At 37.9% G+C, this 27,616-nt stretch overlaps 1 protein-coding gene across 1 annotated transcript in view; it reads right to left on the bottom strand.

The window, feature by feature from the left end:
* The window catches only part of DCHS1 (dachsous cadherin-related 1), a 935,819-nt gene that overhangs the window by 876,311 nt on the left and 31,892 nt on the right, over positions 1–27,616 (bottom strand). Inside the window, exon 2 of the mRNA XM_044072218.1 lies at positions 22,637–24,472. Coding sequence (XP_043928153.1) covers positions 22,637–24,400 — 1,764 coding nt within the window. The 5' untranslated portion in view covers positions 24,401–24,472. The remainder of the gene's footprint in view (positions 1–22,636; positions 24,473–27,616) is intronic.

Here is a 27,616-nt window from a genome sequence, read left to right on the forward strand (position 1 = left end):
CACACACACACACACACACTATCATAAAGAGTAAAGTTAAACTACACAGCAGATGTACAGAATACTAAACATAGCAAACTGCACCACAACTAAAGTTAATACCAAACATAGATAACATAGGATTGACAGGCATGGGGATTAATTAACACTCAGGATCAGCAAAGAAATGAACATCAGAGGGATGTACAATATGGAATGCGGGTTGGGGTTGAGTAATGTGAAAAGGTGAGAGGTTTGGAAAATTAAGTACCAATAAGATACTGCAAGTACAAAAACGTTTGAAGGTTTATAATGATAATCAGTCCAAATTGTAAAAAGTGATCCAGCACAAGGAGAAGTAAAAATAAAGGCTTTATTGTGGCAACTCCATGTCGAATAACAAGCAAACCGGTTTCGGCTGAAAATTCAAGCCTTCTTCAGTGCAACAAAATATTCCATTAGAGCACATCTTAGTGTCTGCTTTTATATCCATGTATTTAAATAGATACACCTGGAAAAATAGACGGTTGTTGAATAGAACCACCAAGTCTAACTTAATTCATTAAGACCAGGTCTAAATAAAGCCCCTAGCCTGATAATCCAAGAGGATTCCTTTTTATTTAATATATCATGCCAGCCTGCTTTGTTGTTCTGTGCATTTGAATTTTGTCTATTATGGTGAAATGAAATTTGGCAGTAGTGTGTGTGAAGGTATGCTTGTAAAGGGCGGTGGTAATTCTTTTATTTTTAATCTCACTTAAATGTTCGCTTATGCGGTGTCTTAAGGGTCTTGACGTCTCTCCAACATAAAAAGATGAACAGGTGCAGGTAGCTAGATAGATTATCCAGTCACTACTGCAATTACAAAAATCTCTAATCTGATACACTTTGCAAGTATTGCAGCTAGTAAATTCCTTTGTTTTGAAAATGTGTGTACATGCGCTACAGTGACCACAAGGGACACAACCAACTAGTCTATCACCAAAGAGTGTTTTCTGCATAGGTATATGTGGAATGTGACGCTTGTAATGAGTGAAATATGAATCAATGGTTCTACTTCTCCGGTTAGAAAATGAACACCTGTCTTGAAGAACTCCATTTGAGTGTTCATGTGCAAGTAGAATGTCCCAATGATTGTTAATAATGTCTCTGAATTTTGGGGTGTTACTACCAAGTGTTGTCACTAGTCTAACCGGTTGTGTTTCTTGTTTTTTCTGTTGACTAATAATGTTTTGGTATTCCAAAAGTTGTGATCTCTGAATTTGTTTTACCTGGGTTACAACTCGGGAGATGTGATTTTTACTATAGCCTCTGGTTATCAGCCTATTTGGTAAATCTTTTTGACATTCTTGCTGGGTTTGTTCAGAACAGCATATGCATTTGATACGTAAATATTGGGACTTAGGGATGTTGTTGATGATGTGGCAGGGGTGATGACTGGAAGCATGAAGTAAGGTATTGTATTTTGGAAATTTTCTATGTACCTGAGTTTCCAACATATGATCTTCTTGTTGAGTAACAACTACATCCAAAAAAATGATTTGTTGATATTCAATGTTTAGTGTGAACTGAATATCCCATCTGTTATTGTTTAAATATCTAACAAATTCATGTACATATGTTACATCTCCCCGCCACACCATCCAACAATCACCCAGATAACGTCTCCAAATGTCTAACTCTTCTACAAAAGAATTGTTGATGTCATAAATTATCTGCTCTTCAAGAAACCCCATCAATAGGTCAGCATAAATGGGAGCAAAAGATGCTCCCATAGCCGTACCTCTGACCTGCCAATAAGACTTACCATAAAAATAGAAAATATTTTTGGTTAGCACATGTTCTGTTATGGCAAGTAAAAAGTTATTAAAACCAGGGGTATACATTTTAGATTTCTCTAGCCAATATTGAATGGCCTGTAATCCCGCCCCATGTGGTATACTAGTATAAATGGAGGTGACATCAAGTGTGCAGAGATACCAGTTAGATTCCAATTGTGTATCCTGAATGATGTTCAAAAATTCTGTAGTGTCTTTTAATCTAGACCTAAACATGGATAATAGCGGCTGTAAGTGTTGAGTCAGGAAGGCCGATAGAGGTTCGGTTAAAGAACCCTTGCCAGATACAATCGGTCTGCCTGGTGGACATGTAGTATTTTTATGTATCTCTGGGAGTAAATATAAGTACTGAGGGATTGGGTCTGCGACCTTAAGCTGTTTGCATGTTTGTTGATTAATGATGCCTTCCTCCATAGCCAAATCTAAAAAGGAATCAATATATTTTTTAAAATTTGGAGTGGGATCAACAATCATATGTATATAGAAACGGGCATCAGATAGTTGTTTATCTGCCTCAGCCTGTTACATCTCCCAATCCATCACTACAATGCCACCTCCCTTGTCAGCTGGTAAAATGGCTATATTATGATTAGAACTAAGTTCATTTAATGCCTGATGTTCTTGCTTAGTCAGATTACGTCTGATTAGTTGATATTCTTGAGAAAAGTGTAAATCCTTCAGAACACACTCTTTAAATATAAATATAGCCACATGTTTGTCCATGGGGGTTGGAAATCGGATCTTCCAAACTGGAACCCAGTAGATCTTTGAGTGTTGTCAGTATCTGAAAAAAATATTTTGAGATTAAGTAATCTACAAAAACTATTCAATTCATTAACTAAAACATGCTCAGGTACAACAGAAGTAGGTACAAAACTGAGACCCTTGTTTAGTACTTTATTGTGTATATCGGACAATTCGTGTAAGGAGATATTGTGAACATTATCTATTGAGTTACAATTTTCTGTAGCAATTGTTGTATGTTCTGTGTGTTTCTTTCTATGTTTTTTCCCCCCTCTGCATTTTTTGTGCCTAAAGGGTCTAAAGGCTGTTTACGTTTGGCAACTGGAGAATCTTGGTTAGGAGGGCAATCAAAATCAGTGGCAGAGGAGTACTCATCCTCTGAAGTACCACTTGGTGATTGCACTGTTTTTCTAAGTATGGATCTTGGTCTCTTCCTTCTACTGGTAGGTTTATAGCTGAGATCAGAAAACCGGACACTTTTTTGGATGACAAAAGGTTTTCCTTTTTCATAGTCAGCAATGTCTCTTTGAAATTTCTGTGTTTTCTTGTTAATGAGTTGTTCTTCTAATGTGGCTAAGTCCTTAGCCAAATTGGTCAAATGACCATTAAAAAAGCTTTCAGACTCATAAGTTTTGGCTTCTTGACAATTAGCATTAATTTCTATAGTCTGTGTTTCTATCATCCTTTCATAATTTGCAATTAGTGTGTCTACAAACAGCATAGATGCTTGGTGTTGTGTTTGGGCCCAATCAGTTGACAACTGGTCATCAATTAAGCCCACCAGTGGTTGAATTCTAACTCTTAAACCTTGTGGTGTTATATTTTTGAGTTTATAAGCTTTAAACAATTTAAGGTGACAAATGTTGGCCCTTAATGTTCTCATATTCTTAGTTAGTTTCTGGTATAACATCCCACAGAGATGTTTAGCATCCACCATATCAGTAGTAAAACCACTAGAATTGGGTGGCTGTAAGCCAAAAACATCCAAATTGTCTTTGTCAGCAGAAAGGCCCTGCACAATCCCGGTGAGATCCATGATGCCAAGTAATGCAACACAATAAGACAATATTATACTTAAGCCAATATATATAAATAAACATATATCAGAATATGAAAATCAAAAAATATTTTGTATCAAAAGTATGTATATGATATGATATATTTGTAATATATTGGCCTAATATAAATGTTTTACATGGGTCATAAATTAGAGCTCATCATACTGATATATATAATTATATTAATGATAATATAAAGACCAATTGAGATGACCAAGTGCTACTTGTAACATCCCTACAACAAGGGAAAACATACCCTATAGAAAAAAATCTGAAAAAGGACTATAAATAATCAAATTGGAAGCCAACCTTCGTCTCAACCACTAATCACATATGAATATATGAAAAGAGAAACCAAGAGAATTGTTATCTGGCCAAATACCAATCATACATATCTTTGAAAAAGATACAGGCCCTGCTGACCAAATATAAATTCCAAATAGATACTAATCATAAGCTCAAAGTTGTTTGATAGAATCAAAATTGTGGCAGACCTTCGTCTTAGCCACCTATCACATCGTTGTTTTATGGATATTTATCTGAAGAGAACAAAATTGTGGCCGACCTTCGTCTTAGCCACATATAACATTAATATTGCTACAAATAATTCAACTAAGTGTGACACAATTAGCCCTTTAGTATCTGATATGGATAATGGCCAGTTATATCTCTCTGTCGCCTGCTTGAATGACAATGTTTAGTTAAGGAAACTGAAAGTTCCCCTTAGAGTTGCGACCAGTGAGCAACCAATAAAGTCCACAATAGTATAGCTAGCAATTGGTAAACTCAAAATTCAAGGCTCAGATGATAAATCAACTCTATAGAGCTCATGTTTAAGTCCCCAAGTAAAAATTATTGTTTCAACATATTGTATTTCAATAAACCTGTGCACCAATTGAATCACCAGAATTAATAAAATAGTATATCCAAAGTACATCATAACAGGATCGGTTTATGTCTGTAAATACACACTCAAACCATAAATCCCTCATCCAGATCTTATGTAATGCTAACTACAAATAACACAGGTCCTTTCCAACTAATGTATGGATGTGTGGCTACATATAAAGAAAACACACTCTATTAAACCATAGTCAAAAGCAGCCATGAAATGAATAAATGTAGAACATTAAAACAATAAAAAATATTAATGCACAATTAAAGAGTGTAGATATCCAGAATGTCCAGAAAACACAGAAATTTCAAAGAAACATTGCTGTCTATGAAAAAGGAAAACCTTTTGTCATCCAAAAAAGTGTCCGGTTTTCTGATCTCAGCTATAAACCTACCAGTAGAAGGAAGAGACCAAGATCCATACTTAGAAAAACAGTGCAATCACCAAGTGGTACTTCAGAGGATGAGTACTCCTCTGCCACTGATTTTGATTGCCCTCCTAACCAAGATTCTCCAGTTGCCAAACGTAAACAGCCTTTAGTCCCTTTAGGCACAAAAAATGCAGAGGGGGGAAAAAACATAGAAAGAAACACACAGAACATACAACAATTGCTACAGAAAATTGTAACTCAATAGATAATGTTCACAATATCTCCTCACACGAATTGTCAGATATACACAATAAAGTACTAAACAAGGGTCTCAGTTTTGTACCTACTTCTGTTGTACCTGAGCATGTTTTAGTTAATGAATTGAATAGTTTTTGTAGATTACTTAATCTCAAAATATTTTTTTCAGATACTGACAACACTCAAAGATCTACTGGGTTCCAGTTTGGAAGATCAGATTTCCAAACCCCATGGACAAACATGTGGCTATATTTAAAGAATGTGTTCTGAAGGATTTACACTTTTCTCAAGAATATCAACTAATCAGACATAATCTGACTAAGCAAGAACATCAGGCATTAAATGAACTTGTTCTAATCATAATATAGTCATTTTACCAGCTGACAAGGGAGGTGGCATTGTAGTGATGGATTGGGAGATGTAACAGGCTGAGGCAGATAAACAACTATCTGATGCCCATTTCTATATACATATGATTGTTGATCCCACACCAAATTTTAAAAAAACATATTGATTCCTTCTTAGATTTGGCTATGGAGGAAGGCATCATTAATCAACAAACATGCAAACAGCTTAAGGTCGCAGACCCAATCCCTCAGTACTTATATTTACTCCCAAAGATACATAAAAGTCCTACATGTCCACCAGGCAGACCAATTGTATCTGGCAAGGGTTCTTTAACCGAACCTCTATCGGCCTTCCTGACTTAACACTTACAGCCGCTATTATCCATGTTTAGGTCTAGATTAAAAGACACTACAGAATTTTTGAACATCATTCAGGATACACAATTGGAATCTAACTGGTATCTCTGCACACTTGATGTCACCTCCATTTATACTAGTATACCACATGGGGCGGGATTACAGGCCATTCAATACTGGCTAGAGAAATCTAAAATGTATACCCCTGGTTTTAACAACTTTTTACTTGCCATAACAGAACATGTGCTAACCAAAAATATTTTCTATTTTTATGGTAAGTCTTATTGGCAAGTCAGAGGTAAGCTATGGGAGCATCTTTTGCTCCCATTTATGCTGACCTATTTATGGGGTTTCTTGAAGAGCAGCTAATTTATGACATCAACAACAATTCTTTTGTAGAAGAGTTAGACAATTGGAGAAGTTATCTGGATGATTGTTGGATGGTGTGGCGGGGAGATGTAACATATGTACATGAATCTGTTAGATATTTAAACAATAACAGATGGGATATTCAGTTCACACTAAACATTGAATATCAACAAATCATTTTTTTGGATGTAGTTGTTACTCGACAAGAAGATCATATGTTGGAAACACGGGTACATAGAAAATTTCCAAAATACAATACCTTACTTCATGCTTCCAGTCATCATCCCCGCCACATCATCAACAACATCCCCAAGTCCCAATATTTACATATCAAATGCATATGCTGTTCTGAACAAACCCAGCAAGAATGTCAACAAGATTTAACAAACAGGCTGATAACCAGAGGCTATAGTAAAAATCACATCTCCCGAGTTGTAACCCAGGTAAAATAAACTGAGAGATCCCAACTTTTGGAATACCAAAACATTACTAGTCAACAGAAAAAACAAGAAACACAACCGGTTAGACTAGTGACAACATTTGGTAGTAACACCCCAAAATTCAGAGACATTATTAACAATCATTGGGACATTCTACTTGCACATGAACACTTGAATGGGATTCTTCAAGACAGGTGTTCATTTTCTTACCGGAGAGGTAGAACCATTAATTCATATTTCACTAATTTCAAGCGTCACAATCCACGTATACCTATGCAGAAAACACTCTTTGGTGATACACTAGTTGGTTGTGTCCCTTGTGGTCACTGTAGCGCATGTACACACATTTTCAAAACAATGGAATTTACTAGCTGCAATACTTGCAAAGTATATCAGATTAGAGTTTTTGGTAATTGCAGTAGTGACTGGATAATCTATCTAGCTACCTGCACCTGTTCATCTTTTTATGTTGGACAGATGTCAAGACCCTTTAGACACCGCATAAGCGAACATTTAAGTGAGATTAGAAATAAAAAAATTACCAACGCCCTTTACAGGCATACCATCACACACACTACTGCCAAATTTCATTTCACCATAATAGACAAAATTCAAATGCACAGAACTACCAAAGCAGGCTGGCATGATATATTAAATAAAAAGGAATCCTCTTGGATTATTAGGCTAGGGGCTTTATTTAGACCTGGCCTTAATGAATTAAGTTAGACTTCGTGGTTCTGTTCAACAAGTCTATTTTTCCAGATGTATCTCTTTAAATACATGGATATCAAAGCAGACATTAGGATGTGCTCTAATGGAATATTTTGTTGCACTGAAGAAGGCTTGAATTTTCAGCCGAAACCAGTTTGCTTGTTATTCTACATGGAGTTGCCACAATAAAGCCTTTATTTTTACTTCTCCTTGTGCTGGATCACTTTTTACAATTTGGACTGATTTGGTATAATCCGTGCACTCTGTCTACCTTGCGTGTCTTTTGGTTTGTTCCTTATAATGATAATCAAACAGAATCACAGCATGTGATTACTCACTTTTGAAACTGAACCCCCTCCAAAAAAAATGACATTACCAATTCTCATAAGATATTGTTGTTCCATTTAAATGATGTGCAATGCAGGAGACTGCTGGAGGTGACACTATCAAAAAAAATGCCTAATATATGATATATTCTGTTGAGGAAAGGAAAAGTCTAGGACATGTCTATAATGAAAAACTGCAGAGAATGAATCTTCACTACTAATTGCCTCATTCAGAATGTAATTGTCCGTCTTAAAATAAACCATCTACGTCAAGAGGTACTTAATTATTGCATGATGTGGGTTTCCACTGGGTGCTCCTGTTTCTTGCCACAATCCAAAGACATGCAGTAGGTGGATTGGACACTCTAAATTGCCCGTAATTAAGAATGTGTGTGCGAGTGAGTGGTATCAAATGAACTACCATGGCAGGGCTAGCCACTCAGTGGTGTAAACCTTGGCTCGAGATGATTGTCACTGCTGAATTGACATCCGACCCCATGTGCAAAATGGGAAAAGGGGTTGAGGATGGATGGATGGATGATTATACCTTTGGCAGGTAGACATTCCTTGAAATGATTATGGAGTACAAGAAAAGGGTGGCAACTGGGGAATGTACGAGTGGGAATGTTCTATAATGGGGCATTAGAATATGAAAGACATGGTGACAGAGCTGTGGTTAAACACACTTTTGTAAACCTACTCTACAATGCAGTCAAGTTGAGAAAACAGAGGTACTGGTTCAATCAATAAATGCAACAAAGAATGCAAAAATAAAAAAAGTGAAAAAGAGCATGTCTGCAATACAGAGTTCTTAGAATGTTATGGGCTGCCTTGCAGTTTATAGTAATTTTATTCTTAATAAAAAAAAAAAAAAAAAAAAAACACAAATGACCAGAAACTGAGTTTACAGTAGCAAAAAAGAAAAAAAAAGAAAAGAAAAAAAGCACATATGCACACACACAAATACATACAAATATATAAAGGACATACATAAAATATCCAAAACACAAAATATTAACAACATTGATGTTATAGCAAAGAAGGGTATATACCCTTTCCCCACTACTGTGCATCTTCATAGTATATATAATTAGCAGGGGGTGTGTAGAGTGCACTTTCCCCACACACACACACATTTACACACACACACACACACACACATATAAATATATATATATATATATATATATATATATATATATATATACATATTATATATATATATATATATATATATATATATATATATATCGGTTCCTGTCATAACACTGAAAACTCATTTTACTGAAAAGTGTGGAACTGTGTCAAATTGTGTAGAAAGAATATGATGGTGTCAGTTCTTATCACAGAAGTTATTAGGGAAATGAGTCTAGTGCAGTATGTGTGAATTGTGATGTTTAGCATCATGTTGTAACCCCCAGATCTACAGATGTTTGCTCTTAAGCACTAATTCACTATTTGTGTTTTTTTTTTTTAATTTTCTCCATGGTTGTGCAATCTTGGAGTTAGTATATATAACTAAGGGGGGTGAGGGGCAAAGCCCCCCCCCCATATCTGTAAAAGCATGCCTGTAGCATATATTTCTTGTGGAGAATGAATGAGATAAGTTTTCAGTGAAATGGATTCGACCTTATCAGTTTCAGTGTTTGAGGTTTCAGCGTTATGACATAGACATATCTATCTATATGTATATATATATATATATATATATATATATATATATATATATATATATATATATATAGAGAGAGAGAGAGAGAGAGCTATATCTAATCTCTCTCTCTCTCTATATATATATATATATACATGTATATATATATATATATATATATATATATATATATATATATCTATATATATATATATATATATATATATATAAATATATATATATATATATATATATATATATATATATATATATATCTACACACATACACACACACACACATATATATATATATATATATATATATATATATATATATACATATATATATATATACATATATATTGGTTCCACTTGAAAACATCGAATGTCATATGGTCTAAACCATATCATCGATATTTCACAACATCGAAGATTCAAGTGAAACCAAAAAAAACTTTTAAAACAAGTGTATGCATGTGGGGGGCTGCCCCCCACCCCCTACTTTAATATCCCAACTACGAGATCGCATTACAGTGGGGTAAAGGGAAATCTCTGTTTCAGTGCTATATGCAGAAGCTCTAAACGGGAGATTTCCCATACCCTATCTGCAGTGCCATCACAGAGATGGCACATTCACAGACATAGTGTGCAGGGCACCTTGCTTTACCCTTTTTTTACTTACCTTTTTCTTCCCCTTGACAACATCGATGTTCTAAACATTCGATGATATGGTCTCGACATAAGAATTTCGATGTTTTAGAATTTCAGTGTTTTCAAGGGGAACTATATATAGATATATATATATATATATATATATATATATATATATATATATATATATAATATTTATATATACACACAAACACACACACACACAAACACACACATCTATAGGTTCATACTAGGCTATCTGCCCAAGGGCATTTATAAGCCTAGCCCATAGTTATGTGGCTTTCGCCACCCCTTTAGTTTGAATATAGGTTCATAGTATATATATATATATATATATATATATATATATATATATATATATATATATATATCTATATATATACGGGTGGCTGTGGTGGCACAGTAGTTAACATTGTCGCCTCACAGCAAGAGGTTCTCTGGTTTGATTCTTGGCTGAGGTGCCTTCTGTGAGGAGTCTGCATGTCCTTCCTGCAATTGCATGGGTTTCCTCTGGGTGCTTCAGTTTCTTCTCACATTCCAAAGACATATGGTGGGTGGATTGGACACTAAATTGGCTGTAGGTGCAAGTGCATGTGTGAGTGAGTGGTACAGATGAAATACCGTGGCAGCACTAGCCACCTGGTGGTATAAACCTTGGCTTGAGATGAACATCACTGTTGAGGTGACACCCCAGCCTCATGTGCAAAATGGGAAAAGGGGTTGAGGATATATATATATATATATATATATATATATATATATATATATATATATATATATATAAACACACACACACACAGGCTATACTCATGTAAGCCATATACTGACCTACTAAACATTAACAGTAAAAAGTTGACATGCATGCATGAAAAAAGAACCTTGGCATATGCAATCTTTACACTAAAAATAAATTTAAAAAAACATAGTTATCTGGAGGAATACAAGCATCCTTGAAGGTCCCGCACCACCAGCTAATTATATGTACTGCACAACATCAGGTAAAGGGCACATTCCTCAATAGTAAAATAAACACTCACTGACCAATTTACTCAACCAGATGCAGCTGATTAGACAGCTGTCAACCAGTGACATGTTAGTCCAAAACAGATAGACCGACATGCAGATATAGATGGAGATGTCAATGCAATGGTTTCCTGCTTTATTGAAGATACCTTGTTACACAATTCAAAACAAGTATTTATTGAAAAGTTAAATATCTGATCTGAGATTAAACAGTTGCAGAACTCTAATCTTGTTTTAACTATATCTTACAAGAAAGTTTTATGGCACATCTATACTTCTTTAAGTATGATTGCACACTGTAAGCATAAAATTGTACTTTTCTGATGGTAAGAAAATAGTTTGCTCAGACTATCAAACAGAATAGGCTTTAAATTCATGAGACTGATTTATGAAATTATTCATTTGAAAGCTACACTACTTTGCAAACAAGCATATTGTCCACTTGTTTTGCATATTATTTTAGTGTTAACTTATACTGGTAAACATTGAGAACACAGAGCAAGGAGTTGGCTGGTTCGAAATCCCACAGTAGCCACTGTCTTAACAAACACTAATTATTATATAACTGCATTCTGCAGACCACAGATTGATAATGTTTCCTCATGTCATTTAGTGCCTGAATGGAGGATAGTCACTGATATGTTTCACTGCATAATATTAGCAACAGTCTAAATGATATGATAGGACACCCGTTTTTACACTTGTACTCAGAAGCATAGCTATGATGGCTTAAAGAGGACATGATCAGGAAGTGCAGTTTTTGCATTCATTTCTGTATCAACATTTTTGTGCTTTGTGTCTGATAAGAACCTGTATCAAGCCATTTGAGTAGATTTTTTATTTATTTATAGTTCTTCAGCTGAAGAGCTGGGGAGGCTCTGTCTCGCAGTTCCAGAGTAAGGAAGGAAGGAAGTTGATGTTTTTTTTGTTCTTCAAGTGGAGAACTGATGGGATAGTCACAGTGTTCTAGCTAAGGCAGTACAGTTATGGTTGTACTTTGTCACTCAGAACAACTCTAACAAATAAGCTCTTTTAACAAAAAACATACTCATAAGTTGGATTTCAAAGACATAGGAAAGGGTTATTTTCATAACAGGCAATTTCTGTTACATTGCTGTCTTAGTTTAACTTGTTATACAGCATATCTGACTAACTCTGACTTATTTATTTACCTTTAATTGGTAAGGGAACAGGTGAAATGGGAAACTCTTTTCAGCCTTGACCAGGTAACAAGTGTGTAATCACAGTAGAGATGTATAAAATGCATAGTATAATATATTCATAGCTTGAATAGTACAAGGGGCATGTACATGATAAACTTAAATTTTTGCAGAATGTAATCCATTCATCTACTACTCCCTTTTCCCATTTTTGTAAATGGGGTTGGGCAGAATCACACACACACACACACACACACACACACACACACACACACACACACACACACACACACACACACATATTTACATAATGTACAAATGTATGTATCCAATTTCCATATTTAATGTAAAACACCTGTGCAAGACAGACTTTGTAAAAATGTAGGCTATGAAGAGAAGCAACTAGCAGACCTCTGAAGTAGAGAACAAATTGCTGCCCATTATCCATATGGCATTTTCAAAGAGATGCATTAAGAAGCTGTTCAAGGAAAGTGATTTTGAAATCAACAAGAGTTTCTTTACTCCTTACATCAGAAGAAAAATTGTTCCTCAGGAGTGGTCAAAGTCTGGAAAATCCATATTCACCTGTAACTGTTTCAAAAGGAGGTCTGAATAGGGAGATAAGGTCCCTTTGGGAATTTCATAGGGGTAATTTGGTTCTCTGATAGTGAGCAGAAGTTTGGATGAGGGGACTATCCTTCTTTTAATATTTTGAATAACAAAGTAATGAGTAAGTAGAAAGATCTTTCAGATATTGGGAACCATTTTAATTCCTGCAGAGGAAGACAGTGGGAGTACAGGAGCCAGAAAGAAGTGCAAACTTACAGATTTTGTTTTCAGTGGTATGCAGTTTTTTTTTTACATTTTAGAAGGAATGTAATCCATACTTCAATTTAAGGAATACAGTGGTTTTAGCCAGGGCTATTCTAGCTAGAGGCAACTCTAGGTGGGAGATTCCATTGCATAGTTTAGCTTGGGAAAGAACTTTGTTAATAATACTCTCTGTGGGTAGAGATGGTGAGTGAGAGACAAAGTGAGAGAACGCAATCATGAGTTCAGACCTAAGTTTTTGTACTCAGTAAAATAAAGTACAATGTTATTTTGATTGTCTGTTATATTAATAGGGGGTAAATGTAATCATTTTTAATGGGACAAAAATAACTTTTTTTTTATTTATCAGATGCTTATTAACTGTTGCTCAGTAAAAACACTGGAAAAGGACAGTTGAGGCTGGGTTTGAAGGTTGATAGGGCAGTTGCTTGTATGCACTAGCAAAATGTTATCGGTATATATTGTAATGTTTGATGTGGGAAGGTCATCATGGAGGTCATTAATGAACAGAGATGAGTAGGTGGCCTAAAACTAGACCTTGAGGGACCCCATATTATGACTATGGTCTATTCTCCAAATAACATTGGAACCAGTTAATAGCATTTGACCAAAGCTGACTGGTTAACTATTTCAAATGCCTGACTCATCTCTTCAGATATGTCAGCAGTAATGAGGCACTCACTGATATTACATTAGATGGAGTCTGTTGCAGAAAGGAAAATGGTTGTGGTGCTGAATTTCTTAAGCCACAGACCTATAGCTGTTTATGTGTTTAAGAAGCACTTTTTACAGACGTTTTTCAAAGATTTTAGCCAAGGGCAAAAAGTGGAGACAGGCCAAAAGTCCTTGTGGATTTAGGGGGAGGATACCTTTGGTACAAGAAAGGTGACAGAATGTTTAAAATCTGGTGAGAATATAACCATAGTAAATAATAAGTTTATGGTAAGTAAGGGATGGGGGCGGCCACGGTGGTGCAGCGGTTAGCGTTGCCGCCTCACAGCAAGAGGTTCTCCGGTTTGATTCTTGGCTGGTGTGCCTTCTGTGCAGAGTCTGCATATCCTCCCTGTGGTCACGTGGGTTTCCTCCAGGTGCTCCGGTTTCCTCCCACATCCCAAAGAAATGCTATAGATGGATTGGACACTCTAAATTGGCCCTAGGTGTGAGTGTGTGTGTGTGTGTGTGTGTGTGTGCCTTCTGTGGAAGGTTGGGCACCGGGCTGGCAACTCAACACTGTAAAACTCCAGTGCCAATCATGAGCAGACAGGTGATCCGCTGTGGCGACCCCTAACTGGGAAAAGCCGAAAGAAGACAAAGAAGATGGCAAGTAAGGGATAAGTTATATATTTAAGTAAGGCATAAGAAATTGTGTGTCTGCAGTCTTGTTAAGAAGTACGGTGGAGCTTTGAATATCCTCTAGATAAGCACTTCAGGCTTTTTCACAGTTTATTTGTTTCTTTCACAGAAATGCCCCTAATGTAAAAAATGACAACAAACATAGAAAAGGGGTAGAGTGAAGCATGAGTAAGGTCATTTACTGAGATGCAGACTTACATTTTATGCACATATAACAGTGTGCGATATGATGCATGCATAAAGGGATAAATGTGTGGACGTAAAGGTTACTGGACTTACATTTTATGCACATATAACAGCGTGCGATATGATGCATGCATAAACAGATAAATGTGTAGACGTAATGGTTATTGGACTTACATTTTATGCACATATAACTGTGTGCGATATGATGCATGCATAAACGGATAAATGTGTAAACGTAATGGTTATTGGACTTACATTTTATGCATATATAACAGTGTGTGACATGATGCATGCACAAACGGATAAATGTGTAGACGTAATGGTTATTGAAAACCAGAGGCAAGACAGTAGTGGCAGTCTGCTCCAACATGTGAAATGACACCATAATGCAGCATCTGTGTGTTGCAGACTATACTGATATGGCCAGTAATCTGCAGGACACATTAGCTTGTGTGCAAGGATTGAAAGCATTGCAGCATCCTACATATTTTTGGCTCCAAAAAACAAAATGCCTGGTTATGTTTTTCTTCAAAATCATATTCACCTGATTTAATTTTATTTAGAAGACTAACAGATAGACATACAGCTGCAGACCGAATATACGGAGAAGACAGAAGAAGGAGCATATATTTCGGAAAAGCCACATTACCATTTAGTTTTTTGTCTTCTCTCTCACTGCTGCTAACTCTGTGCCTTTCCAAAAATGACTGTCACAGAGTTAGAGAAGGGTATCACTGAATGTTTTAATATACAGAATAATTGAAGAGCATTACATGTGGGTTGCAGTGGTGCAGCAGTTAGCATTGTCACCTCACAGCAAGAGGTTCTCCGGTTCCATTCTCAGCTGGAACTCCTTCTGTGTGGAGACTGCATGTCCTCCCTGTGGTCGAATGAGTTTTAAAGACATGCAGGTAGGTGTGTATGTGTGTGCCTTCTGTGAAGGCTGGGTGCCGGGCTGGCAACTCGACACCATAAAAACACCACTACCAATCAATCTGCGGACTGGAGATCCACTGTGACGACCCCTAAACAGGAAAAGCAGAAGGACATTTTTTTTATTGAAGAGCATTAACATATAGGTTCATAGGTTCATAGGTTCATACTAGGCTATCTGCCCTAGGGCATTTATAAGCCTAGCCAGAGTGTATTTGGCTTTCGCCACCTATTTTAAATTAATTTTGCTATGCCCTTTTTTGAGGTTAGTATACTGTGCCTCTGTCTAACAGTGACACAGAAGTGATACCCGGGGTAAACCTATGATCTCCCATCCACTCATCAAGATTCCTCTTGAAGAGAGTCAATGAGGGACTCTGCCTAACCTGGACTGGGATTTTATTCCAGAGTGAAGGGAGCCTCTGGGTTATGAATCTGTCCCTCCAGCATGTCCTGTTTATTTCAGTGCTGAGGTTCAAGTCTCTCGAGCGCGTAGCTCGATGGGATTTGGATTTTCTGAGGTGCAGCATGTCCATTAATTCCGGGTTGGACATGGCTTTATGCGTCAGGCACAGATCGCCTCTGAGCAGGTGGTATGCCACTGAGTAGAGCTGGAGTTTCTTTAACTGGGCAGCATATGGCATCTGTTTGAGCCCTTTGATCCTCTTGGTGAGGTACTTTTGGGGTCTTTCCAGTTGCTGCAGGTGTCTGGTAAGGTACATCCCAAAAGGGCCATTGTACTCAATTATGGGCCTGATGAGGGATGAGTAAAGAGGCACGATGACCTCCCCTGATCTAGATGTGAATCCCTTCATGATTAGGTGGGCTACATAAAATGTTTTTCTAACCACTTTGGCCACGTGGTTGTCAAATGAGAGATTGCTATCAACTTGGGTCCCCAGGTCCCTAATTACTTCTTCTGTACTTAATGGATTACCACCTATGTGGTAATTTGTGGGCACTTTGTTTTTGCCAAAGGGGATGACTATACACTTTTTGTGTTTAGCTTGAGGCCATGGCTCTGGCACCAGTTGTCTGTTTCTATGAGGCCCTTTTGGAGGATGCTTGTGTCGGCTGGAGAGTGGATTATGGCGCCCAGTTTGCAGTCATCTGCGAACTTGGTCAGCCGCAGTCCTTCCGTGTTGGCCTGTACCTCTGAGAAATATATACCGAACAAGAGAGGTCCCAGGACTGAGCCTTGTGGGACGCCACTTGTAACTGGTTTGGAGTCTGACATGGCTCCAGCAATTCTAACCATGTGTGTTCTGTCCTTGAGCCAGTTTGCAACCCATCTAGTGTCATAGGGGTTTATATTTAAGCTGGTGAGCTTATCTATAATGCCCGAGTGGGGAATTGTATCGAAGGCTTTTGCAAGGTCCAGGTAGGCTGTGTGGACCACCTTCCCCACGTCAATGGCCTTGGTGACTGTTTCAAAGAAATCGACCAGGTTTAAGAGGCAGGATCTGCCCTTAGCAAAGCCGAACTGGGTAGGATCCAGTGTCTGTAGGTCCCCAATATCTTTATTTATGAGGTCCATGATGATCCTTTCCATAGCTTTGCAGACCAAGCTAGTCAGGCTTATGGGGCGATAGTTTCCAGGCTCCGTTGAGGCACCACCTTTGTGGAGAGGGACCACTGTTGCTGTACGCCACTCTTTGGGTACATATCCTGTAGTAAGGCTGAGATTGAACAGTAGTTTTATGTTTGGGTTTAGCTCTTCTTGGAGTTCATGTAGGACGCAGCTCGGGACACCGTCTGGTCCCATTGACGATGTGTTTTTTGCTTTGGAGAGGGCGGCTCTTACCTGAGCATCTGAGATGTCAGGGGGGCAGCACTCTGCTGGGATAGATATTTGCCCTTTTGGTGGGGAGGGGGGGGAGTTTGCGCTGAATCTGTCAGCTAGTATGTTGGCAATGTCTGTGGGTTAGATGTATTTTTTGTCATTTTGGAGTAATTCTGAGCATATCTGGGAATTCCCGCCCAGGTTCCTAACATAACTAAAGAAAGCCTTGTGCTTATCCTTAGTGTTCTGTGCAATTTCTCTCTCGAAGCTGGCCTTAGACGATTTTATGAGTGCCCGTAGTTTTTTGCTAATACTGATCAGAGATGCCTTCCCTTTTTGGGATTTTGCTCTATCATGTAGTAGCTTCCTCCTTCTATTGTATAGTTTGTTTATGGCTGGGATCCACCACACAGGATGTCTGCCTTTGGAGGATTGGGTCTTGGTTTTATTTGGGATTGCATGATCCATGCATTCCTGAAGGTGTTCATAGAATGCGTTTATAAAGGGTTCTGCGGTCTGAGCCATATTTTCCACAGGCTCGGGGGCTTTGAAGGATTCCACCTCGGTTTTGAGGAGTGTGAAATTTGCTTTAGAGAAGTTTTTCACTGTGGTTTTCTGGGCAGGGGGTGGAGTCGGGATGTGAATATCCAGTGAGATTAGTTTATGGTCTGATCTTACCAGTGAGGGATACACTTCTGGTCTGGAGCATAGAGTCCCCATGTTGGTGATGATCAGGTCCAGTATGTTTTCCCCTCTTGTGGGAGTGGTAACAAGTTGTTCCATAGCATTTGAGTTTATAAATTCTAGGAACCTTTGGGCTAGGGTGTTGGAGCTAGAGTAATGCTCCCAGTCTATGTTTGGGTAGTTGAAGTCGCCCAATATAATGGTGTTTGGAGAGACCTTCATATTTTCCAGTGTTCTCAGGAAGGCCGAGTGGGGTTCCTGGGTTTGGCAGGGTGGTCTGTATCAGGCTATAAACTGGAAGGCAGTTTTACCCACTGTTAGTTGCACATGGATAGTCTCTGATGCTTCGTGCTGTGCCACCAACCTGGAGGTGTGAGTATCTTTGACGAATATTGATGCTCCCCCTACTTTTGTGGTTCGGTCCAAGTTTTGGGGCCGAAAAGCATGGTATGAGGTATAACCTGGTAGTGCTGGGGTGCTCTCGGGAGCCTTGAACCAGGTTTCTGTTACTGCACAGATATCGATGTTCTCCATGCTAAGGAGAATTTTGAGTGCGTGCATCTTGAGGTTTAGACTTCTGGCGTTGAGTAGCATTACTCTTAGTTTCTTATCCCTTGTGATACCTATGGAGGTGGGTTTGTCTTTTGAGCCTTGCCTAAAAAAGGCACTATGGGGAAGCAAGAGCCTTTGCCAATATCCGAAAGCCCAGGGGTGACAGGTGCAAGCCGTCCCTAGTGAAGCATCGTGGCTTGTCGAGCATGTCATCCCAGGCTGACAGGCATTGGATCCCCTTTGAATGACACCAATACTTAAGCCAATTGTTGAAATTGATCATCTTGTCTTCATATTGTGGCATCATTCTTGGTGAGGGTAAGTTGCTACTCAAGGTCAGGGTCATACCGGCCTGGGCTACATGCTCAGAGAGCTCCTCTATGTCTCTTTTCATGTAGTCCAGGGAGGTACGTCTCAGGTCATTCACACCAGCATGGACAATGACCGAGTTATATTTGTACTTGCCTTGGAGTGACCTGAGTGCTTGTGTTATGTGGTGGATCCTAGCGCCCAACAGGCAGCTCACCGTGACCTTCTCCTTGTTCATCCTGGTGAGCGGGACGTCAGTGTGCCTGACGATAGAGTCACCTATTACAAGTGTATCAGGTGTATTGTTTAGCCTTAAGGGCTGTGACTGTTCAGCACACTGGCTTTGTGAGCTATGCGTTGCACGTGTTTTGTTTTGGGGTAGCGGTTGCTTGGGTGTCTGCTTTGGAGGTCTCTGCTGCTTAGGCAGATTTTTATTTAGACCTCCGAGTATGTTTTTGTGTGTTTATGTGTTTGGTTTGCTGTCGTGGTGGGTCTATGTGAGACTGGAATTGTAGTGAGTGTGGTTTCCTTCTCCTCCTGACTGGTTACGACAGTACTGAGTTGAGAGAGCTTAGCCTCCAGTTTGGCTATATGGTTGCATCTCTCACATGTGTTGGAATTTGTTGGGAGGAGGAGGGGGTTGTCTGTGTACATGAGGCAGTTGTAACATTGCCTCAAGATTCCCAGATTCACCAGCTGGACCGGAGAGGAGATTGACAACTGACCTTTGGACATGCTAGAATAGTATTGGGAATTCCTTTATAATTGAAAAAAAGGGCCAATGGGGAACAAGGTGCTCAAGGGGAGTTTGTGAGGGTGTAGTGCTTTTAATTTTTTAGTGCTGACTTATATAATTGCTTTAGTGAGCAAGTGCCAGTAACTTAAATGCAATGTGTTATAGGTAACTTAAAACAACAAACAGTAACTTTCTTTCAAGTGAAACAAGGAAATAAGTACAGTAAGCAATGCAGATATCACTAGGGATCCACAGAAGCGCTGAAAAGCCACGTTTTAGGTGGAATTAGCGTTTCAGGGAAATAACAAGCAAACAAACAACAAGCATACAAACAAAGCTAGATTCAGCAGGCCTGGATCTAGTCTATGCTACAGCAAACAAGGTGTACCAATTTCAGTAAGAAGCAGTTCAAATATGCAGGCACTATAAGCCTTTAACCAGAAATTCCCAGCTCAGAAGGGCAGAGTCTAGCCTCTCCTCCCACAACAGTGCAGACCACGAACCCTCTTAATGTAAAATAACTGGCCTGAAGCCCAAGTGCTTAAACCAGTATTAATACACTTTTAGAATAACAGACACTGCGCCCTCAATCAGCAGTTCCCAACTTAGAAGGATGTAAGCTACCTGTTCTGCCACTACAGTGCAGACCACAAACCTTCTTAATGTAAAACAACTGGTTTGACGCCCAAGTGCTTAAACTAAAAGGCTTAGAATGAGTTACACCAAGTAGTAATAAATACAATTGAGTACTATTAAGATGACGCAAAAGCAAAATAAACTAGGAAGAAACACAAATACAGTAAAAGCAGATAAAATTTTTTTTTTTTTTTTTTTGAGTGAGCAAATGAGATGGGCCCAGGAATTACAGGACAGAAACAAGTGCAAATGCAGGCCTTCCAATCAGAAAGTTGAGAGAGATGGAAGACCGCCCAAACGGCCAATAACTACAAATTCTGGGCCAGAACCACTCCTTATGTGGTAGACAGGTTACCTAATGCTTACCACTCCCACTGATAAGCTAGAAGGCTTCCCCCCAACACAGGAAGGCTTGGGGGGCTCAGAAGCTTACAAACAGTACTGGATACAGCAAATCTGTATCTGGAACACTAATTACAGGAAAGGTAGGAAACAGGCTTACAATTTTTTTTTTTTTTTTCAGAAAAGTAGCAAAAACAGTAGTAAAAACAATTCACATGCAGTGCAAACTGGCACACTTGAGTATGTAGCAATATTAGTCCACACACAGTTTGAAAAATGTAATTAAATTAAAAAGGACTAAAAGCAAGTGCAGAAAGGGTTTATTAGGTAGAATGCGGTAAAGAGATGGGACTGGGGGAGTGTCCTAGATCAAATCTACAGTGGGGCGGGCACTGCAAAAGACACCAAATTTAAACTACAACCAAGAACGCAGTGGGGAAGACAGTTTCAACAGAGATGTGAGGAATCACAGTGCAAATTTATAAAACCAGAAAAATATATACTGATCTCTGTATATTTGCAGAACAGTAAGACAACAGATATCTAAGCAACAATTTAGATCTATAATACAGAATAATACAGAAAAATATACTCAGCTCTATATATTTGCAGATAGTCTTGTAAGGCTCTCTCTCAGTGCACAGGTTCCAATTTAAATGCAGGCTGTTATTAACAGGTCAAAATTAAGGGAACCTGGAGTTAAGCAACACACAAGCTATAAAAACTGGTTATATCAGCTGAAGACAAGGCAGAAAATGAGGGGGGGAGACAGTTTCAACAGAGATATGCATTATAATTTTGTAAATTAGCATATTATGTTAATTGTACACCTGCATTCTATATCTATTATGTCCTATATATTTCATGAAAAGGAAATGCATTTTTGTATTACCTTCATGTTACAGAAAGCTGGTGAGTAAATGCTTGATAACTGCCAAAATTCACAATGCGACTATTCAGTGGTGTGCAGAATGAAACGTTCAACACCCTCTTAAAGTACATAATACTCAAGTCTTCAGTCAGACTGCATATGGTCTGTGCACTTGGGAATGAATGAATGCACACTTATTCAGCTGTTCCCACTGTTGCAAATTTCAATCAGTGCTTTACAACACTAACCTGTTGGCTAATGTATTTGTGTGGAGGTATAATACTAAGTGGAAAAAACATTTAATTGAAATTTTAAAAGTGCTATTGCTAAGAAATTGAACTAAAGCATGTGAAGAACACTTTTTTTTTTGCCATATGATATTTTAAATCAAACAGTTAATAGACAAGTTTGTAAACTAGTATTACAATGTGCAATGCTTCCAGACAAAATAAAAGTAATGTTGCATCTTGCATCTGGGAACATGGGGGAGAAACTGAATCTTTACAGATTAAATGGATTTTGCCATTGTATATGAAATGCATTTTGGAAAGGTTTTTTAAATACAAGTCACCTATGCCGCATAATATAACAAAAGGACAGACACCATAATCACATAGGCTATAGGTTGTAAGCATGACAACTTCTTTCCTTTTCATTCAGAAATTGAACAACTGAACAAAATCACTTCTGTCTACATGACACACCAATTAAACACCCGACTAGCTGTTATGAGTGACAGGTATTAGATTTCATCTGCATTCTGTCTTAGTTAAAGAATGGCTTTCAGTGCCATAACCTACAAAGGCAAACTATCACCAATAAAAGGGTATGTTTAGTTTCCCACAACATGTCATCATAAATAACAGGGTCTCTGAGTGACCTAGTCCAGTGTTAGCACTCAGCTATACTATGATGCCATTAAATTTAGTGAACAAATAATCATATATTGTACTTGTTTTCTCAAAGAGCACATTCGGATTGCATGCCCAGGGTAGAAATGAACATATGGAAGGTATATGGGGTTACTGACCAGACAGTATGAGACACACATTAAACCAGTGTGATACTGACCGAATATCCAGTAACAGAAACTAAATGGATTGTTCAGAACAGCTTCATATTTTATATCACTTTGCACTTATTTAAAAAGTAAGTTAGTCATATTATATGTATTAAATGTTGCAAAAAATACATGCAGAAGAACCAGCAAGAAAGTCCTTACCTTCAAGAAGCATGTCCCAACCGGCGTGCTTTCTTTGAGTGAAACATTGTAGAAGTTGCTGCTGAACACAGGCTCGTTGTCATTAACATCTTGTAGGACGACATCAACAACTGCAGTTGAAGACATTGCAGGCTTCCCCGCGTCTGTGGCCATCACTGTTAACTTTGGCAAGGGATCAGTTTCATAATCTAAAGGAGCTACTGTAGTGATAATACCTGTAACAGGATCGATGGTGAACCAGTTCGAATGTGTCTCTGAATTATGTAGAATACTGTATTGGATCTCACCATTAGGACCCTGGTCTTTGTCCCTTGCTGTTACCTGTAAGACAAAACTTCCAGGGTAGACAACCTCAGGGATAGTTTGTCTATATACCTGCTGGTCAAACATTGGTGGGTTGTCATTGACATCCATAACATGTAAAACAAATGAAGATTCTGCTCTCAGTGGTGGTGTTCCTGAATCTGTAGCCATAACTCTAAGTTCGTAAGTATCACGTTCCTCTCTGTCTAACAGTTTGGCAACAATGATCAGGTAAATTATGTTGTCTTTAGTGGTAAGGGCAAATCTTCCATCTCCTCCTTCAAGTGAAACATTAACATTGGAATATTCCCCATAATCTGGATCTGATACAGATATCCTAGCCACATACTGCCCTGGCTGTGCTCCTTCTGATACTTGAGGAGATCCGTCTTCACTTAGGAAAATAATTGTCATTGTTGGCAAGTTGTCATTGTAATCCCTTACATGGATTGTCACAAATGCAGTTGTGATTTCAGGATGGGTTGCATTGTCTTTAGCCTGTACAACCAGTTCATGTACCTTCTTAAGTTCATAATCCAAAACTTTGTTTAGCTTGATGATACCTGTCTTTGAATCAATAACAAAATAATTTTCTGGATCACTCTGCCTACGGTTGATTTCATAGATAACCACTCCATTTTCTCCCTGGTCAGCATCAGTTGCAAAGACCTGCAAGATATTACTACCAGGCTGCAAGTTTTCAGAGATCAAAGCATGATATCTACTCTGGTTAAAGACAGGAGGATTATCATTTATGTCTTGAACTGCAAGATCCAAGGTCAACAAACTACTTTTACGTGGAGACCCTCCATCAAATGCCTCAATTACCAAGGAGTAAGAAGACCTCTTCTCTCTGTCCAGTATGTTATTAACCACTAAGTCTAGGTATAAGACCTCATTGGACCCTCTCCTAGTCTCCAACTTGAATGCCTGCCCAATGTTGCCTTCCTTAATTATATATCCTTGTGTGTTGAACTGATCCTTATCCGCATCAAATGCAGGCTCAAGAGGAAACTTTGTCCCAATGGGCGTGTGCTCTGGAATTTGAAATGTCACCTTGCTTTTTGGAAATAATGGAGCATGATCATTAATGTCATTTACTACTATTGTCACCTCTACTGTCAGTCCATCACTGGTGACAGCAATGAAATTGTACTTTTCTCTGGTTTCCCTGTCCAAGACTTTTGCAGTTTTAATGATGCCAGACTTTTCATCAATGTCCAGGTCTGTGGTGACACCAGTCCCTTCCTGCTCGGATATGAAAAACATGCCAGCAGCAGAGCCAGGTGGCAGCCCTGCACTGATGTCCCCAATGATTGTACCTGCCGGCTGTTCCTCATCAATCTGCAGATCTAATATACCAAACATGGCAGAGCTCTGTCCTGGTATCAGGACCCAAACAATGTATAGAAACAGAACCATACCTCTTGACCTCAGTCTTACGTTTTGCCCAAAATCCATGATAAGCTACAACAGTCAAACTGATGGAACAGATCCAGGTTTTTTCATGTGGTGGGATCAGATGTTTTAATCCTGAAAAAAATGCAAATCAAAATGTCAGTCATGACAGGTATCAGAAGGAATCTGCAGAAATGGCATTACTTTAACCGTCGCTTAAGAACTCATAGAAACTAAAATACATATTTTTACCAGGATTGACAGTCTGAGAAATACGTCAATAACTAACATGAACTAGACTTGCACAATTGCAGTTAATGGGCTTCCCATATTCCTTTTAACCCCAAGTGTACACACTGAATATGATAAAGAATGTTGCATTTGTATTTTTCTCCATTTCTACAAAGCAATATTTAAAAAATATATATATTTTTATGAGATTAAACAAGAAAGTGTAAAGCACCACCAAATCTAATATTTGTTATGCGTGTTTTTAGCTTTTTTAATATCCTTCATCTTTTCACTGTGCTACTTAAATAAACCTCTGTAATAACGTGATTTTATTCTCTGTCTTCACTGTCACTGAATTATACTTTATGTAAACAGACTACTGTACCATCTTTCCTACCCACCTCTCTCTCACCACTGACAAATTCATAGGAAGCCAACAAGATCATTAGTACCCCTGCTTTAAACCAGAACCTTGTCATTACTGCACTAAAGTAAATCCGTTTGGTACTACAACAGTTATGAAATAAATAAAGACATTCATACTCACATAAGCCAACAGAAGAACAGTGTTCATCTTGTTTAAAATATTGCAAGAGAAGTGCTATCTGCTCTATCAAAGGTACAGGTTGTCACTCAAATTCACAGCTCTGACACTCAAGGTGACATAGGCAGAAATGTTTAACAAAGCTTTTTATTTATAAAATAAGTAAACGTCCTGACACGTGACTGAAAATACTGACTGGACAACTGTGAGTGTATGACTAGTCAGTTGTACTCTAGGGTATTAAATAGTCTGACCCTGGAAATTGTCTGAGTTGTGTAGGGCAAGCGGTCTCAAATGGTACCTTAGGGGAGGCTAAAGACTGAAAAAGGATTTTATTTTACACAATGACCTGCAGATATATTTCTGTGATAAAATCATGACAAATGACAAAAGTGTGAGTTCTATGAGGCAATGTATTAATTTCCAAATTAGTGAAGAAGGAAACCTACACCACAAGTGGTCTGTATTATTTATCCATGGGGAAAGGGGAAGTTATAAACATAAAAAAGAAAGGAAAAAAAGATGGCCTTCAGCAAATCAAAACATGTTTTATTTCAGAAATACTGTCCAGAGTTTATGATATATTTATATGACATGGTCCATGTTTTTTGTATCTGGAGACATCTCATTTTCTTTTGATTGGCTCATTGTAAGCTGAATACAGTAACAGAGTTTCATGGCACTGATTTTACACAACACATTGGACTTACAATATATTTGTTAGAAAGCATCCTGTTATGGCATCATTAGTTTCTGTGCAAAGTGAGCTATTTGCTTTTTAAAACAAAGTGACTTGTGCAATACTTACAGGATACAGAATATTGCTTTACTACCGAACAGCACAGTCATATTTTAACAGCTTTCGTATTATAGGGCAGCAGAGCTCATAAAGGGAAAAAACTGCCATACAAAATATGGTTGTGCACACTAAATGGTGTCCACATTTTCTGTTAGCGGCAAACATTTAACACAAATCCAAAGAAATTCCTCACACTACCTGCTCTTTATACTGTATGTTATAAGTTCAGCCTGCCTTTGTACCTGCTGTTTTGCAACTATAACCTGTAAATCATAATGATGTAAAATTCAGGGAAAACTAATTGATTAATCTTTTTAGCACTCATTCAGATTCAGACTAAGCCTAAAAACCAAGCATTAGAAGCCACAGAAACTTAAAAGACTGCTTCAAACTTAAAAGACTGCTTCCCTTAGTCCTTTAGAAGGTAAATAATAAACGTTATGAAGAATACCAGAAGTTTTTTAAACATTTTCACAAACGTATACTGATATATGCATCCTTTACAGGGTAAATAAGACTCTGAATGTAGATAGGAAATATTTTGCTTTTGATGTTGATTTGAACGGTTTCTACTCTCATTGCTGCAAGACATTAGTGTTAAATGTATGCCACTAACAGAAAATGGGACTGCCACTTCTGTATCCCTGCACCCCAAAAGCAAATACTAATGCAAGTGTCAGTGTCTGCTCTTTCTTAGACTGACACACACACACGCTTAAGCTCTCACACACACACACACACACAGACACACACACACACACACATATATATATATATATATATATATATATATATATATATATATATATATATATATATATATACATATATATATATATGTATATACACTGATGCCATTAATTTTATTGAATGACATTCCCCTGAAAATGAAATCAGTATGGCAAATTCACTGAACAGCCATTTCACTGATAATTCATTTCTTAGGACAGCAATTCATAGAAAGCTGTAAAACTCTATAGACGATCGTCATCAATGTGTTTTGTGTTCACTTGCGAGCACTCAGAGCTGTAACAAATAGTGCATTTGTAATGACTCCTGAAGCACTAAATTGAAGAGTTCACCATGTAGTAACTGTAGAATGCAGCTTCCTACAGTCAGAAAAGCACAAAGAAGCTTTTTTTTTTGTTTTGCTGGTCCTCAAATTTGAGTTAACACTTTTTTTGTCCCTTAAATAATGAGGGGTGAGAGTTTGGAGAAATGCGCAGAGTACCAGATAAATCAACCATGTTTCTGCCAGTACTAGGTCAGCCATGGTTCTGCTAGTACTGGGTCATGTTATGTGATTTCTGTTTTGTTTTCACTGCAGTTCCATGACTACATGGGCACAATATTTAAGTGAAGGAGGTTAATACCTTATTTTAAGTTAATTTGCTCTATATGAAGTTTTCCATAAATTGCTGCTCTACAAAATGAATTTTAAGTGAATTTGCCATACTGATCTCTTTCACTGAAATGATAGTCAACGAACACCTACATATTATACTTTGGCTCACAGAAATAAAGTCAGTCAATATGTCTAAAAAGTAGGGGATCCATCCCCATATAATTTTCATGTCTTCGGTTTTGAAATAAACTGATATTCTGCTGAACTATTTATTGTCTGAGCTATTGACTGTATTTTTTTAAATTCACTTTCTACAATTTTCATTGTAAATCTACATAACTTCCAGAATGGCTTTTTAGT

The sequence above is a fragment of the Protopterus annectens genome, chromosome 5.part0, assembly GCF_019279795.1.
Source record: "Protopterus annectens isolate FY-2018-M chromosome 5.part0, PAN1.0, whole genome shotgun sequence".
NCBI lineage: Eukaryota > Metazoa > Chordata > Ceratodontiformes > Protopteridae > Protopterus > Protopterus annectens.